Source organism: Pleuronectes platessa, chromosome 18 (genome assembly GCF_947347685.1).
Source record: "Pleuronectes platessa chromosome 18, fPlePla1.1, whole genome shotgun sequence".
Taxonomy (NCBI): domain Eukaryota; kingdom Metazoa; phylum Chordata; class Actinopteri; order Pleuronectiformes; family Pleuronectidae; genus Pleuronectes; species Pleuronectes platessa.
In genome coordinates, this window is record NC_070643.1 from 8208487 (window position 1) to 8225154 (window position 16668).

The 16668-nt window shown below is 46.2% G+C and overlaps 3 protein-coding genes across 5 annotated transcripts in view; 1 reads left to right on the forward strand and 2 right to left on the reverse strand.

Moving 5' to 3' along the window:
* trit1 (tRNA isopentenyltransferase 1) overlaps positions 1-1226 on the reverse strand; it is a 37904-nt gene extending 36678 nt beyond the window's left edge. For 2 of the 3 annotated variants that reach the window (XM_053446177.1, XM_053446176.1), the window contains exon 1: positions 1068-1226. In XM_053446177.1, coding sequence (XP_053302152.1) covers positions 1068-1226 — 159 coding nt within the window. The remainder of the gene's footprint in view (positions 1-1067) is intronic. The other variant, XM_053446178.1, reaches the window with a different exon arrangement.
* Positions 1-16668, forward strand: part of yars1 (tyrosyl-tRNA synthetase 1) — a 160576-nt gene that overhangs the window by 110006 nt on the left and 33902 nt on the right. The gene's annotated exons all lie outside the window — the stretch shown is intronic.
* Positions 1974-8322, reverse strand: myclb (MYCL proto-oncogene, bHLH transcription factor b). Its single transcript, XM_053446179.1, has 3 exons — positions 8082-8322; positions 6738-7460; positions 1974-5182 (listed from the first exon to the last, which is right to left on the reverse strand). Exons 2-3 carry the CDS (start codon positions 7393-7395, stop codon positions 4389-4391), a joined length of 1452 nt encoding a protein of 483 aa, XP_053302154.1. The 5' UTR covers positions 7396-7460; positions 8082-8322; the 3' UTR covers positions 1974-4388.

A 16668-nucleotide genomic window follows, 5' to 3' on the forward strand; every position in this document is an offset into this window, starting at 1 on the left:
ATGTGGTGTCTCACAGATTTAGGTCGCACTAAACTGACATTGCGAAATTAAGTTCTTTTAAAAGGTTTATATCTCATTCTCTCTCTATTTATACTATTTGTGCATCAATTTTCTCGCTATATATTTATCATAACCATCATCTTCCTTTGATACCTTAAACCAACGTGCAATAACTATCATGTATCATACTATTTAAATCGTTGTGCAATATTTATATCATTCACATTATTAATCATACTTATACCTTTATACAGATCAGTCCCTGTGCTGCTATTGTTGCTTTTGGCGGCTCCGCTACCTCGACTCGTGTTAACATTTTATTGAATACGTCTTTTGCTTCTATTCATATTTAATTTTATATTTGCTTATTTGAAATGTGTATTTTTTTCTTTGCAACTCTTTATAGAAGACGCAATTTGATTAGAGGATGACACTTTGAATCTAAACTACTTATGGGGTGCATGTTGACATTACAAATCACAGACTTGAAGCTGAGCCATATCTTATGAGATGAAAGAATCGGGGCAGCTGGGACATTTACAAAGACACATGCGAGGGACGATCAGTGGAGGACTCATTGATAGATGATCTGTCTTGTTTAATGTGCACAGACTTCTTTACCTCTAGGTGTGTGTGTGTGCGTGTGTGTGTGTTCTGAGATAAGTCACTGTGCTGCTACTTGGTGTGCCTGCACTGCGTTTGAGCTGATCTCTGCAGAAAGTCTGTTGCGTGTAGTTATTAAATCATTTAGTCATGTGTTGTTGCTCAGCTGTCATGTCCCTGCAGCCTCCTGCAGGCAGGCTGGACTCGTGCCCGTGAGATCAACCATGAGATCAACGGTGGAAGGTGCTGGACACGACCGGGTGCAGTCTGCTGTTAACAGCCTCACTCTTCAACATTCCCTCGGTTGTGTTTGTGACGCAGTGATATTTAGCCTCTTGTAATCTGCATTACTGCGACGACATATCGCACGTTTAACTCGCTTTTATCTCTCTGTTATCCAGAGCACTGTGGCTGCCATGTCCAGGTCTCCCTGCGCCTTGTCCTCGTGTCCCCGCGGCTCCTACCTGCATGGAGTCGGCGCTGATTATTTCCCCCTGAAGCCGCTTTCCGATCTCGATCGCCAGCTTGGACTTCCCGGTGCCCGTGGCTCCCAGAATCACCACCAGCGCCGGGGAAATCGCTCTCCGCACGGCGCCCTGCATGCTGCGAGTGGACGCCGCCATGATGCCGCTGCCTTCTGACGTCACTGCGCATGCGCAGCCGGAGCAGAATCAAAAGGTGGGCTCTGTTACCAGGCAACAGGCAGCCGTTACTGTAGCAACTTGTGGATGAGGCAGGGGGGGCGGGTCTTTCGTTTTCAGATTAATAGATGTCATTATTATGCACCTTTATGGTGCACATAACGTTCTGATTGGCTCCTACTGCTTCACCTTTAATTTAACTGGATTAAAACCAGTATAAGTTTTTTTTTTAAGAAAAGAAGAATCAGCCAATAAGATGTCAGAACACTTTACCCTCCCTGTTGCTGCATTTGTGACCACATCAGATGGTTGATAACATTCACAATGTGTGTGAACAGGAAAGACTGCAGAGTGAGGAGCTGCTATCGTTTCTATGGAAACTGCCTGAGCTCTACAGCTGCCAGCGCAGATGCTTGTTGCCATGGCAAGGATGCCAGGATGTGTTACATTGGAGGCTGCTCAGAACAAATGGCGAAGGGGGGGGGGGGGGGGGGGGGGATGTACGCTCACTCATACAGGTGGTTTTGCATGGGAAGCAAAGAGAACAAAACAACAAGACTGTGACTCTGACCGTGAAGCAACATGCTGGGATTTGAATGATCTAGATGTGTTTGTCAGGATTAACCCTTGGATGGTTACCACCTCGTTTGATTCAGCGAGATAAGGATTATTATTCTTGTGCACGTGTGTGTGTGTGTGAGAGAGACAAACAGGGACGACAAAAACATGTTAATTTATGATGTCAAACCATGAAATTTATTAATTTTCTGACTTACTCTTCATATATAGAGGCTTATGAGGTACAGAAAAAAACAAAGTGCTGAGACAAGGCTCCAAAAATCACCGACATTGAAAACCCAAAGTATATAGCAATGTCCACTGCTACCAAACAAATAAGATAAAAAAAAAAATACAGGGCAAACCACTGCTGAAGGGTGCACCCTATTGGAGAAAAAAAATCTATAAATCAGGGGCTACTGGTGGTTTGTGCTGAATTAAGTAGCGGTGTTTTTAGAGGAAGAGGAAAAAGGGAAATATTAATGATGATATCCTGAACAAAGTACATGAATCCTCAGATCAAATTTTTGAATTCTCATCTCTAAGGATGTTTTCTGAGGTTATGTTATATACATACACACATTTCTGGGGAGTTTTTTTCCTCAAGCACAGTCTATGGGCCTTTCGCAAGAGCTACAGATGACAGGGTTTCCTGAGTACTGATAAGAGGAGAGTATGACGCTACACGCTGTGATAGTCATTTAGAGTACTAGATCCAGGACTACAGTGTTCCGTCGCATGGCTTGTGGGACAATAGGGAGCACCGGGCTTTCAGAGAAGAGCAGAGAAAGCAGTAACATTAAGGTCACTAAAGGCTACACAGAGACAGAAGTTTAATCAGGTGATCCTCTTAAGCAGCCCACCACCTCTCGCCACACCAGATTTAAGAGAGCACTACGGCTCCAGTGAGTCCGGGAGCTTTTAGGTGCTCTCCAATCCAGACGGAGCGTCAGAGAAAGAAGACCTTATCCGCCCAATTTTCAGCACATAATCCACCAGTAGAGCCCCTGCCAGCTACATAACAAAAATAATTAGCTCACACTGAAACACAGCTCGGTAGGAAAATATAGTATAAAACTTTTTGTCAACTCTCGACTTATACAAATAAAGAAACCCGGAAAGAAAGAAAAAGTAATGAAAACAAGAATGCATTTTAAAAACAAAAATGTATGACAAAGTGGCTAGTGTGATCAATGTTCAGTGAGTGTTTTTATTTTGACTCTTCTTTTTTTTTCTCAATTATTTTTTTCCTTTTTTTAAACAAAAATAGAAGCTTTGAGTTATCTTTGAAAAGCCAGCAAGCCTGGCCCCGGTGTCAGTTACACAAGGCCGAACGAAAACCAGGATGAATAGTAGACAGCTCTGGTTTTTGGTTTGGAAGGGACTGTACAGTAAGGGTACTATATACATAACATCCAACAGTTTAGTCTGCGTACATTGAAAGGCTTCTAAAGGCATTACATCAAATGCAGGTAACAAAAAAAAAAGGAAATATACAGTTGGAACTCAGTTGGTTTCCTCTCCAAGCAGAAGTTGGCATCTCAGACATACAGATTCAATTGAAAATGCTCTCTAAGAGTTTCTTTTGGTTAATTAACTGAAGTAGACATTCACCCTTTGGCTGGTCTCCATCACACAACAATAAGGGTGTGAAATCAACATTTTCACAATTTTTTTTTTTGCAGATTGTTGCTTGAAAAATATGATGAATCTCTAAACAATGCCTGCATGGCAACATGTTGTTTTCATTTTCTCCTAATACTGCTACAGAACAGGCAGTTACTGTGGGCAAAAGTGCTGCTGGCAAAACATTTCTGATGAAACAGGAAAAAGAAAAAATCCACAAGTGGAGTCAGTGGAAACCTGCAGGCACAGACGTCAGGACTTAACCTGAGCTATTTCAGGAGGTGCTGAGCATACCGCGTCCATCCCGTTGCAATGTTACTGTTGCATGGCTCCGTACAGTCCAACTACAGCCCCCTACATCTCCATTATCAGCAGGTATAAAGATAGATAGTAGCTGCTGAGGCGGGGGGACTGACAAAGAAGAAACAGCAGGGAAGAGGTCAGAGACGCTACTGGGAATGAGGGGAAATTGATGGTTAATGGAAAATATCATAACAAAGCAGAAGTTTGAAGGGAAATCAAATCTAGGGGGCTCTTCAGACTGAGTGAAAGAGGAGACGTCAGACCAGACCATGCAGCAGTTAAACGGCACAGATGTAGTAGTTTATCAACTAGAAGCTGTCCCAGCAGACCTTTCAGTAGCAAGCAACAGAACGCTTTTATTAAGGGGAAACATACCAGTTTGACAAATCTATACTGAAATTATTAATCTGCCCAAAAGATTCCTCATTAGTTCAATCCCTAGCTTGCTGTTCAGACCGGCTTGTGGCCTTGTCAATCACTCAGTAGCTAATGTGCAAACCACAAAAATAGAAAACAGAAGAAAAAACATAACAAAAAACAAACATCCACCCGCACTATTCCAAAAGTGACAAACTCAAAGTGAACATTAGTGTCTTTTCTCCTTCATGTAGTCCCATTGAGTTCTGTGAGTGTAGGTGTGTGGTGACGGCCTGGCACTCAGGAGCGTTTGAGCTTTGCCAGCCTGTGCAGCAGCTGCAGCTGCCTGGCTTTCAGCTGCTTCCTCTCCTGAGTCTTCTGCCTCTCGCTGGTGTGCAGCTGCTGCAGATACTCCGTGGCTCGCGTCAGGATCGCCACCTTGGGCGTCTTGGGGCAGTCCGCCAAGCCCGGGATCTCGTCCCGCAGTGACAGGAAACGCGAGCGCAGGTCGTTCCGTCGCTTGCGCTCGAGGAAGTTGTGCGCCTTGCGCTTGTCTGTGTCCTCACAGTCTGAGGACTGGGGGCTGGAGGGCTGGGAGAAGAAATGGGGCTTCGATGGGGAGCATTGGATATGGGGGGAGGAGGAGGATGAGGAGGAGGAAGGAGGGGATGAAGGCGACATGGAGGAGGTAGGAGAGCAGGCGCTGAGGTTTGGCGACTCGGACCTCACCCCGGCCGCGGTTCCATGAGACTTTCTGCCGTCTAAGTTCAGAGGGGTGTGGCCGGGCCGGGGCTGGTGGTAGTGAGAGTTCTGGTGGAGCTGGGCTGCCTGTGTGGAGGCCTCCTGCCGTACCCTCTTGCGAGGAGGTTCAGGTGGCGTGGGGAGAGTGTCCGGGGATGGGGCAGCGTAGTTGTGCTGCTGTTGGTGGATGGAGATGTGGAAACGCTTCATGCCGGGGTCAAGGGGGTCAGCCCGCACCGTTATGGTCACGGGTTTACGGGTATTGACTAGCCGACGAGGTTTTTGCTGCTGCTTGTGCTCCACTGTCACCACGTCAATCTCCTCTTCATCCTCATCCTTGTCATCTTCATCATCTGAAAGAGCAAAAGAAAACTATTAAGGAAAAGTTTTACTAGAGGAAAATAAAACATGTGGTTTAGACTTTAGGCATTTAAAAAAGGTGTCCTGCCTCTGGACACTCTCCCTGGCCCTCTGACTCCTCAGCACTATTAAATGCTTCAGTAAAAATGAAACGCACACTACTTCATGAAACCTGCATGATCTCACACACACCAAAATACACACTCTCACTAATGCTGTGAAATCCTCACTACAGTGGAAAGTCTCTCTATTCATTCATGTGGGGGACGAGAGGCAAGAGACAGCGCGGGTTAAATAGCACCAAGGTGAAAATCAGCAATTCTTCAACTTGTTGAAACAGGCTGACTAATATTCACACATTTAAAAAACCATTTGCTGCTGTATTAAGTGGAGGTGGGCGTGTTAAACGTAAGGAAAGGTCTTATCGACTAGATTCCCGCCAGCTGACTAGACTCTTGGGAGAATTCCAATGCTCTTGTGAAGTCACTTTCAAAAGTAATTGCACCTCTATGGATTCGACTGCTCAGAAAGTGGATTCTCTGCATGAATCGCACAATAAAGAGGGGACTGATAAAGGGGGTGTGGAGGGAGGGGTGCCCGTCTATTATTTTCATCAGCGTTGTGACAAAAGATAACAGCTCACATTACCGCGCATATGGACCGAGTTGCCCTACAGAGGCTCTTTACTGGAGATTAGGCAGAGGTGGATTTCATATGATTTGCTCATTCTCCTCTTCTTCTAAGCCGACACTATATGCCCTGTTACATACTGCCTCACGTCAAAGAGTTCTGCAGGCCCAGCCGACCTCCTAAACGGCTAATCCCGCTCTATTCACAGCGCCCGACTGGCTGGGACCAAATCCACCCACTGACACAATTGGCGCTGCAGCCTGTTGAGTGGAGGAATGCAGCCACAAGTTCCCTTTGTGACATTCCGAGCACCATTATGCATGGTCCAAGCTCAACATCACATGGCAGCCCGCATACCGAACCCAGTCATATGGGTTCACAGGGGGGGGGGGGGGGGAGTAGGCCGGGAGACAGGGGAAATTTAGAGTACAGAGGAAGGGATGCCTTTCTTTTCCACTCCTTGTTTCTTCCAAAAAAGTTCCCAATAATGTGTAACTGTCATTATTCTAATGCTGTCACTTAAGAGGCTGGGACTGTGGTTAGGATACAGTTATCATAAGTCAAACTGGAGGAACAGGCAGAGGTAGCAGCTGGTCTGCTGGAGCCCTGCCAGGCAGCAGATGTTTCAATGGGCGTGTCACTCTCTGGGCTGGAAGCATGTGTTGAATGCACCAAGGTAACGCAATGCAGTCATGTGCCACGCCAGCCCTCACTGCCTGAGAGAGGCCAACCACAGCAAGATGCTGTCTGCAGGAGAGAAGGAATGTCCCCCACATACCATGAGGAGCCCGGTGCACGAAGAATGCATAGTGTAACATATCACAGGGACACGCGGGAGGATATAAGGAGGGAACGGTAGCTCACTTCATCAAACTAGAAAACTGGACACTGAAGCTGGATATTTGATCTGTTACTGACCTGATGAGTCGGTGTGAGACTCGGAACCTGAGGACACTTGTTTCTTGCATCCCCCGGTTAACGGGAAGGTGAGCACCGCAGCGGGGTCCACACAGTCCGCCGCCAAGCCGCTGAGGGCTGGCGTGTCGGCGGGGCCACACTGCGCCCTTCCCGGGGACGGGGCTGCAGACGCGGCTGCGACTTTCGCGGTGGCCGCCACTGCCGCCGCCGTCCCGGGACAGGAGGCGCAGCGCTCCGCCACAACTCTCTCCAGCTGCTGGCCGGCCGAGAAGCCGCTCCACATGCAGTCCTGGATGATGATGGAGCTCAGGTTCCCGAAGGAGTCGTTGGTCGCGGTCAGCTTGAAGGGCAGCTCCTGATGCTGCTGCTGCTGCTGCTGCTCGTCCTCTTGCCCCAGGACCTGCGAGACCCACTCCAGCTTGTCCCCGAGTGACGGGCACAGCAGCCCGACCCGTCCCGACCCTTCGACCGCCCGCACCGGGGACATGGGCGGGGTCGGCACCAGCTCGAATTTCTTCCATATGTCCTCGCTGGGCGCCGTAGACTTGAAGAAATCCTCTTTCGGGTCGTGGTCGTCGTAGAAATAGTGCTGGTAGTGGTCGAGGTGGTCCATGTCCCAGCTTTCATAACGAGGCGCGGCGGAGCTAATGCCCGGCATGGGGTCTGCAGGCTGGCGGCTGGAGGGGGGCGTGGTGGGGGTGAATCACTCCCTGTTCCCTCGGTCTGCGGAGGATACAGAGCCAACATGAGAGCCGAGCACAACAATCACAGCCCGCGCCGGAGAGGCACTCACAAACCGCTCCGTGCGTAAACACAACGCAGTTAAAGTTAAACTACTTTGTGTTGCGGCGGAGAAGTTTCGCAACAGCGCTTCATTACATAACAGTGTTTTAGTAGCCTGCTCCACTGTGACAGAGAACGGGGGGGGGGGGGGGGGAGTGTAATTGACTGCTCAGCACAAAGCACAAGGTGATTAAATTAGACGGAAACAGATTAATTGGATGGACAGGTATCCCCACCCCTCCTGTCTTGTCCTGTGCCAATGAACCTGCTCGGTGAGGACAGAGGAGTATATGTAAAGTAGCTTCTGTGGCTCCTCCTCGGTTCAACTCCGTATCAAGCTCAAAGAAATCAGCTGCGACAGACTAGGAGGAGGAGGAGAGAGGAGAAAAGCGCAGGTCGTTTAATTAACGGAAAGCTGCGCAAAAAACCAGAGAACTCCAAGCGCCAAATCCATCTCCCGAACAGTCCAAAACTCTTCTCCTGAGCTTGTGCAGTTACGTCCTTGCGTGGGGGAACTTTCTGTGGAATGAGAGAGAATTTTTAAAAAGAAATAGTTTTTACCTGGTGCTGAAAGTGAGAAACCTGCCTGCGCCGTCATAGATCCTCAATTTTACGCGTCCACAATTACGCAGCGCGCACAATGATTCCTGAAAAACGCGAGGTTATTTTCCTCCACCTTCCCCTGCTGTGGTGGAACTGAGGTTAATGATTCCGTTCAGGCGCAGAGGGGCTGCACACACACACCGACACACACACAGACACGGCTCCGCCTGTGGTCACTTTTCTTTGCAGACTGCTGCACTATATGATCCGGGAGAAGGAGAGTTGGCTGCTATGCATAAAGGGCGGGTCGTAGTAGTGGAGCCACGCCCACTGTTTAAAGCCGCAGCTCACACACAAAAAAGAGGGATGAGGGAGACGCAGATGGAGAGTTATGAGAGAGAGAGAGAGGGGGGTTATATGACACTGATTTCATAAAATCACACTGATCTGCTTTTGCAATAATTATGCCGACATGATAGCAACGCGCGTCTCTGTGTGTGTGTGTTTGTGTGTGTGTGTGTGTGTGTGTGTGTGTGTGTGTTCGTGTGTGTGTGTGTGTGTGTGCGTGTAGGTGAAGAGGGGGCTTCAGCCACACTTGTGTAATAGTAGGAGCACCTGTGTGTGTAATTATCATGCAACATGAGGAGGGATATAAGGAGGAGGGCATCTTCCACAACAGGGGGAGATGAGCATTATTGATGTGTATGTGTGTGTGTGAGAGAAAGAGAGAGAGAGAGAAAGAGAGAGAGAGAGAGAGAGAGAGAGTTTTTCTCTCTCTCTCCCCTCATGGGGACCTAAACCAAATGAGCCAAGATATCATTTCTGGGATCCTGGGTAAGGTTAGGGGTAAGATGTGAAAAGTGATCAGGTTAAGGTTAGGTATGAATTGGTCAGGGTTAAGGTTATGGATTCGGTTTTGGTTAGGCTAAATGGCTCAAGGAAGTGCAGTATGGAATTTGGTGCGATTTGGACACAGGATATGTTCAATATCAATACATTTTTAATAAACAGGCAAAGGGCGCTCTGAGGTTCATCAATGTCAGTGATGTGGTTGATCACAACAACAGCCTCTTGACGACAATGGCAACGACAACTAATTATCTTACACATTCACATAATGGAGACTTGTCTTCCTTATAGGTACAAAAAGTAAGTCCCCATAATGTAAATAATAACATTTTAACGTGAATACATGTTTCAAAGTCAGGTTTAGGTTAAGATTAGGTCAAGGTTGAGGTTAAGGCACGGGTTAGGGTTAGGGATGTAGTAAGTATTGTGAAGGTAAGAGTCAATGTAATGTCGTATGAAGTCATGGAGACATGACTGTGTGTGTGTGTGTGTGCGTGTGTGTGTGTGTGTGTGTGTGCCACAGTCACAGTTATTTAATGTGGACATATGGCTGCAGTATCTGGTGTCTTTGATGCATCTCCCTGTAATCGATATCAAGCTTGTGATGTAGAGCCCCCCCCCCCCCCCCCCCAAGAGAGTCAGGGTGGAAGCAGCACTCTGTTACTGCCATGTCGTGTGTGTGTGTTTCTTTGTGTGTCCTGAACAGCTGCATGCACACATGCATACACGTTCACATGCACAGACACACACCAACAACTGCTGACACTTGTTTTTTTTTTCTGCTGCTATATGAAACCATCTCGTACGAAAACTGTGCGGCTCAAACTTTGCCACACACTCGCTCGTGAGGAAGATGATCCCTCCCACAACTGCTCCTCTGAAGTTCCCCCCCCCCCCCCCCTGCAGCTCGACGGGGGAGGCAGACACCGTGAAATCCTTGTCTGTCCACTTCATCTTCCCATCAACCTCAGATGTTCCCCTCCTCCCAGTCCTCTTACCCTTAAACCCCATCTTCTGTCACTCATCCTCTATTCTTCTCCAAATTTGTTTACTCTCGCCTCGCTTTTCACCCACCAATACCCCCCCGACCCTCCTCCGGCACTTGTATCCCCAGTCACCCCCGATCAAAAAGATCTTGACCCTACATGAAACAGGGAGACTTTAGAGGGTTATATTCTCCTTTTCCCAGGAGAGACACAGTACTGACGGAATGGAGAAACAGAAGCTGCAGTTTCCCCCCGTCTGTATCACTTTCTCTCTCTCTCAGCTCATCCTCTTCCTGATCTCTCTTTCTCTCTGCGCTTTTATCTCATTCCTCTCTCTGTCTCCTGCCTTGTTACATTCTTTGAAATGCTTAATCTGCTTTGAATTAATTATCAAAAGTGAAAGGGTGCAAGGAAAGATAAAGTAAGTAGATTAAGTGAGTTTAAGGACTCCCCACTATTTGAATAATTTATACCGGCAGAAATCTGCACTTTCCTATTTAACGCCAACATTTCATTGGCATATCAATGGAAACGTGACTCCGGAATATATTCGTCTTCAGATGCATGCTTTGTGGCGAGGCGCAGAGGGAAACATCACATTTGCAGTTATTCCTCTATGGATTAGTGAACCTTGTTTGTGTGAAAACATTGGGTAACTGGTGATGTGAGCGGTAGCTCTGATCTGTCTCGTTCTATTTCTTCTCTCCAAAAACACCCAATACATACATGTGAGAAACAGCCTCATAGGATTAGAGAAACCTTGTCACTCAGGAGATACCAATTAAGTGATATCTGCTCCCAGAATAGGGCAGCTGATCATTTTATAATATGTAAAAGCATAGTTTCTGATGTGCAACAATTAAAGCAATACTGCATCATGCCAGCGTTGCTTAGGGGCAGTTTACTCAGTGAAACAAGATTGTCACACTAATGTTAAATATTTACTGTTTTTCTTGCCCAGCAGCCATTGGTGTAAGATAATGTAATGTGTGTTGTTTGAATCATTAGATACGATTAAATGAATCTGTAATGATCCCCAGCGGCCTTCGTGGCAGCAAAGGGCAGGTTTGAATCAATCATTTAGAATAATGCTGATAGTAAAAATGATCATCATTATTGGAAGAGAGTGCAGAAATTATACAGCAGAAAGAAATGAAGACATGTAAATTGACCTGTGTGTCCATCCTTCCATCCATTATTATTACCATCTATCCTTTTAGGGCTGCGGGGGGGAGCTGGAGCCAATCCCAGCGGACAGCCTTTTTCACTGTGGGAGGAAACTGGAGAACAACCACCACAGACCCGGGGAGAACATGAAAACTCAACACAGGAAGACCCTCCGCCAAGCTTGGATTCAAACCGGAAACCTTATTATTTTGAGATCAGCGCACCACCATGCCACCTTCAATCTGTGTGTATAAATTTATAGATGCAGATGCATTTGAGCATGAAAATGATTAGACTTTGGCGGAAAGTCTGCAGAGAAATACATCTCACTATATATATCCAGTAAAACCTTCAATGAAAGGAATACTACTAATGATGTAACAGGTGTGGAAATATTTCCCAGAGGAAGACAAAGGATGGAAGGAAAGAAGAACAGGATATGGAGCGGCAGAGATTCCCCACCTCCATTCTCTGCCTAGGTCACCCTTTACATCATTCCTCTCCTGCCCCGCTCCACCCGACTCTAACCTTCCAGACTGATCAATGAACACCTAGTCTGGGACACACCCACCAACACGTCGGTGCTGTCTGCTACAGCCACAGGTTCACATCCACTTAATCTGGCACGATGCGAAGGAGAAGGGACAGCTGCTACCCACTGGATGGCGTCGACCTCCTGCTGACACACACACACACACACACACACACACACCCACGTTGAGTGAGAGGATTGCCTTTCAGTCCAGATGCTCATTACATCAGGCCACTGCACACAGGAGCTGCACACACACATGCATACACATTTACACACCTTACTTTTCTTTGTCCAGCTCTCCACCTCACTCCATTATAATTTTTCTTAAATGGTTAGTTAACCCCAAAAAATCCATAATAACATCAGGGAACGAAAAAAACAGTATCTATGAATCTCTGTTTTTAATTTTTTTTTTTTTTTTAATATAAGATCTACAAATGTTCACTCTCATTTGTCTATGGGTTGGGATTGACATCTTTAAATCTGAATGAAAATTACACATTTCTTAATTGGTGAATTTGATCTCTGGAGGCTCAGAAGGACTCAATCTCGACCTCATGTCAATCAGCCTCTTCTTATAATTGCGGGGGATCTGACATGGACCCACACATACCTTGGGGCTGGTCTTATTGGGATGTCAGATCAATATGATTAAAGCACACCCACACAGCTCTGATGAAGCTGAGTTAAACACTGAAGGACCTTGCTTGCTCGCTGTCATTTTTCTTTACTTTCTGGTTCAGATTGAAACACTTTCTTGTAAAAAATCTCTCCTCTTGCAGCTTCAGAGCAGAAGTGGGTGGGGGGTGTAAATGGGATCTGTGGCGGGAGATCTGTGGTCCTGAGCCGATCCTACAGGAGAGGCAGGGGTGTGTTTTCACCTACAGATGGGTACCCTGTCACAGATGGACCTTAACACACACACACAAATACACAGATCAAAAGAAGGAGTGTGGCTTTAGATCTTTAACAGTGAAGACTGATGGATGGAAGCATCTGTGTTGTTCTGAGACTAAAGGAGGTTTACAGATAACGAAAAGACATCTTCCACATCCAGCACGGGCAAAACAATATCTGTGTGATATTTAAAGTTTCCTCTACATCTGCCACGAGGTGTCCCTTCATCAAAAGAACTCGTCAAAAGAACTACAAAAAGCCTACTTTGATGATGTTCTGAAGCAGCATGGCATCATGGGAGTTGTTGTCTTAACCATCACTGCCTCTGAAAATCATGTTCACGGATGATGTCATTGTATTAAAGTTTAATTTGCGTTACCGGGCAAATGGCCATGAATAATCGGGATGCATTTGAATGAGCAAAACAAACAATGGAGGGATATTAAAAAGGCGGATCATGATTGGCTGACTGGTTTGCAGTCTACCTTTTCAACGTCATACACAACTCTCTGTCTCAATTCAGGGGCTGCATCCTTTGGGCTGCAAAGGCCCAACTGAAATGAAAAGGTCTGGTCTACAGAGGCTTTCTGTGATCGGCACCACCAACTTGTCCCACCTTTATTGCCATGGCCAAGCAACAGGGCTGAAGCTGGAAATGAAGAGAAAGTTTTAGTGCCGCCTCGTTTTTTTACATATAGCATAAGCTGCTCAGTTGAGTTTGTTACTGGTTTGTTACTGAAGTGCAATGGTCCCTGGAATAAGTTGTGCCGGGATGGTGTCCCTGGGAGAGCTTGTTTCTTGGGGAGGAAAGAATGCATTTGTCGGCCACATTTGACCGCTGTGACATAATCGGCCTTGCAATGCGGCCACAGAGGGATCCAGCCCCTGAATTTAGATGTAACTGTTGTTTGACTCAGAAGTTATGGCAGAGACCAAGATCCCAAATCTTGGATTTTTTCTGGGTTTGAACATTTTGGATAATACAAGTACACAATTTAAGAAAATAGGCCTAGTTATTTTTAAACATCTAAAGGAAGAATCTTTTCATGTATTATCATAAAATCAAAAAAATCAAGGCAGGAAATACACCCCATCACAACCAATGGACACACACAGTTTTAACTCACTATGAATCTACTTTGTAAATATTTGCTCCTCTAACCTTTCTTCCTAGGTCGGCAAGTGTCACTTTTCCGTAACTGTCCAGTGAACATAAACAGCAGCTGTGTGTAATCAAACGAGATATTGATTTTAATAAGGCAGCAGCACAGCTAATGATTAGCGGTTATAGAAAAAAGCAACAAGGCGACAGGAAATCCATTCGGCCTGATGTGAATCAGACACAACCCCGGCAAGCCTCACGTGTAACGAACACGCCATCACCATATTGCACAGACAGGTATATCAATGTCCTGCATGGCATTGGGTCTGCACGAGCCAATGGGAGAGTCCATCCCATATTGCACACACACACACAAAAAAAAAAAGCACACACACAAACACACACACACACGCACACACAGCACAGCACTGATTTTCAAGCTGTTGTTACTCAGTTGCTCCTCTTCTCTGTTCAGTGACTTTTACTGCATTCTGGGTAGAAATCAATTCCGGAGGAACTGGCTGTCAGCACAGACTGTACCCTGGAGAGACAGGGGAAGAGGGGGGTTGGTGGTGGGGCAAAAGAGAGAGAGTTGGAGTAAGGAAAAGAGAGGAGTATATACAGTATGTGGTTTGTGAGAAAGCGAGGGAACAGCAAGGGTCTGCGGGAGACAGAGACAAGAAGACGAAGAGGAGGGGGAGCACAAAAGATACGGGGCAAAATAATGAATTAGAGGAGGAGGAGAAGAATGGAGCTACGGCCGGGTAAGAGAGGGAGGGGGGTCTTCTACATCAAGAGTGTGAAGGGGGACGGAGGGAGGAGAAGAGAGAAAAGAAAGAGTATGCTGGAGATTTGGAGAGGTGAAGAGATAACTGTTCACAGGAACGAACTTGTGATGCAATTACATAACTGATATCTGGCAGGGCCGCGTTATTGAGCATTCTTGAGGCATTCACACACACACACACACACACACACACACACACACACACACACACACACACACACACAGACAGATACACAAACACACCGAGTCAACACAGAAGTATAGATAATCCTATATATATACAACAAATACAAGCATATGGTGTCAGCCAACATTTCCACCAATGAATCACTGAGATTACGTTGCATAACTGCAGTCTGGGAAATTATCGGTGTGTGTGTGTGTGTGTGTGTGTGAGTGTGTGTGTGTGTGTGTGTCTCCATGGATCATAAACAACTGAGCTGATTGTCATGGTGGAGATGCAGTAGATAATTAGCACAGCACCTTTGACGGAGCAGAGTATCCAGAGAGATGGCAGATGTTGTGTCTTTATAATGGCCGTTAGTGTTGGAGCCACAACTTCCAAGGCACGATCACCTTTTGTTGGTTGCGGCTGGTGATATAAATCTAGAAATGAAGCCAATTTCAGCCCAGTCCACGTGCTAATTGGATCTACTGGTAACATTTTTGTTTTGATAAGAGCAGCTTTAATTGGGTCATTCCAATGCATACATCAAAAAGGTAGGTAAAGTGAGTTAAGGTTTAAACCCCATCACATCCATCAAAGATTCAGATATGAGGAGGGTGTTCTTAAAGCATCTCTGTGTTCCTGCACACCTTTAAGTACATCGCATGAATCCAAGGTGTCCTCCTTTCTGCAGATCAGAACATGCCATTCAGTAGTGAGACATCCAGTGGTGAGAACTCAAACCACACCAGACTTGCTTGAGAGCGCCACACAGCTCAGTGATCAGTTTACACATTTTACCATCACCATTTAAATCCCCACAGTGGGAAACGTGCACTGATCCACTTTAACTTTATTCTACGTATATTTTTCATTGTAATTTTGTTTATACGCTCTACTACCAGTGGCATCTATTGCCCTTTTGCAAAACACACACACACAAACACACACATGCACACACACACACACACACACACACACACACACACACACACACACACACAGAACAACTATTGCAAAATAGAAAAACCGGTGTCTCAATCTCATCTCAGTCTTCAAACATGAGACATTTTTCTTTAGTTTCAGGATCAGATTGAAAATCTCTCCTCTAGCAGTTTCAGAGCAGAAGTGGGTGTGTGGGGGAGGGGGGGGGGGGTGTAAATCTGATCTGAGGCTGGTGGTCGCTCGGCCCGAGCTGATCTTAAAGCCTGGAGGCAGGAGAGGCAGGAGAGGCAGGGGTGTGTGGTCACCTACAGATGGGTACCCTGACACAGATGGTCCTTACACACACAGGCTCGCACATACACACACGCACACACACACACACACACGCACACACGCACACACACACACACACACACACAGACACACAGAGATCAAAAGAGGGAGTGTGGCTTTAGCTTGTCAGCAGTGAAGACTGATGAATGGAGGCATCTGTGTTGGTTGCAGAGTGGAGGAGGTTTACAGAGGAAGGAAAGACATCTTCCACATCCAGCCCCAGCAAAACAATATCGGTGTGTTCTTTGAAGCTACAAAGGACCTCCTGTGTTTTCTTTAATATGTAACAGTTAGCTATTATGGCTCCTGTAGGTTTGAATGAACTCTAATTACCATAGTGACAGAGTGGAGACATTAGTTGCTCAGCTTAATTTATCATGACGCTGCAGATGAGATGATTTATTTCTAAATAGGCACCATAGGTTTCTTTTGCAACAGAGGAGAACAAATGGAGATATAAATGAGGAAGAGGATAGACCACCTCATCTGATAATTATTACTAATAAAAATCAATTGACTTTTACAGAGTTAAGACAATTTCGACTCTGCAGGTGGGATTTTATGATGATTCGAAACCAAAACAACACAACCACCCGAGTCGTTAGCAGTAAGTCATGTTTCATTCTTCGTTTTATTCATTGACTAGCTCTGAGATCACATATTCAGCTTCAAGTTGCTGGAGACATGTTTTCAGAATGACGAGCATGACGAAGAGGCAACCAACTCACCGCCCCATCTCAGCGGGTCCCTCAAGTGCAGCCAACTGCTCCCGGGGAATGAAGGATTGTAACGAGTGGATCCTTATCGGGGCCAACTTGTCCTATAGACAAAGCAAACC

Excerpts from the sequence above, each read along its gene's own strand:
- myclb (XM_053446179.1), bottom strand. The coding sequence starts at position 7,395 with ATGCCGGGCATTAGCTCCGCCGCGCCTCGTTATGAAAGCTGGGACATG. Across the intron at positions 5,183-6,737 it reads GTCTCACACCGACTCATCAG|ATGATGAAGATGACAAGGAT; the intron begins GTCAGTAACAGA and ends TTGCTCTTTCAG.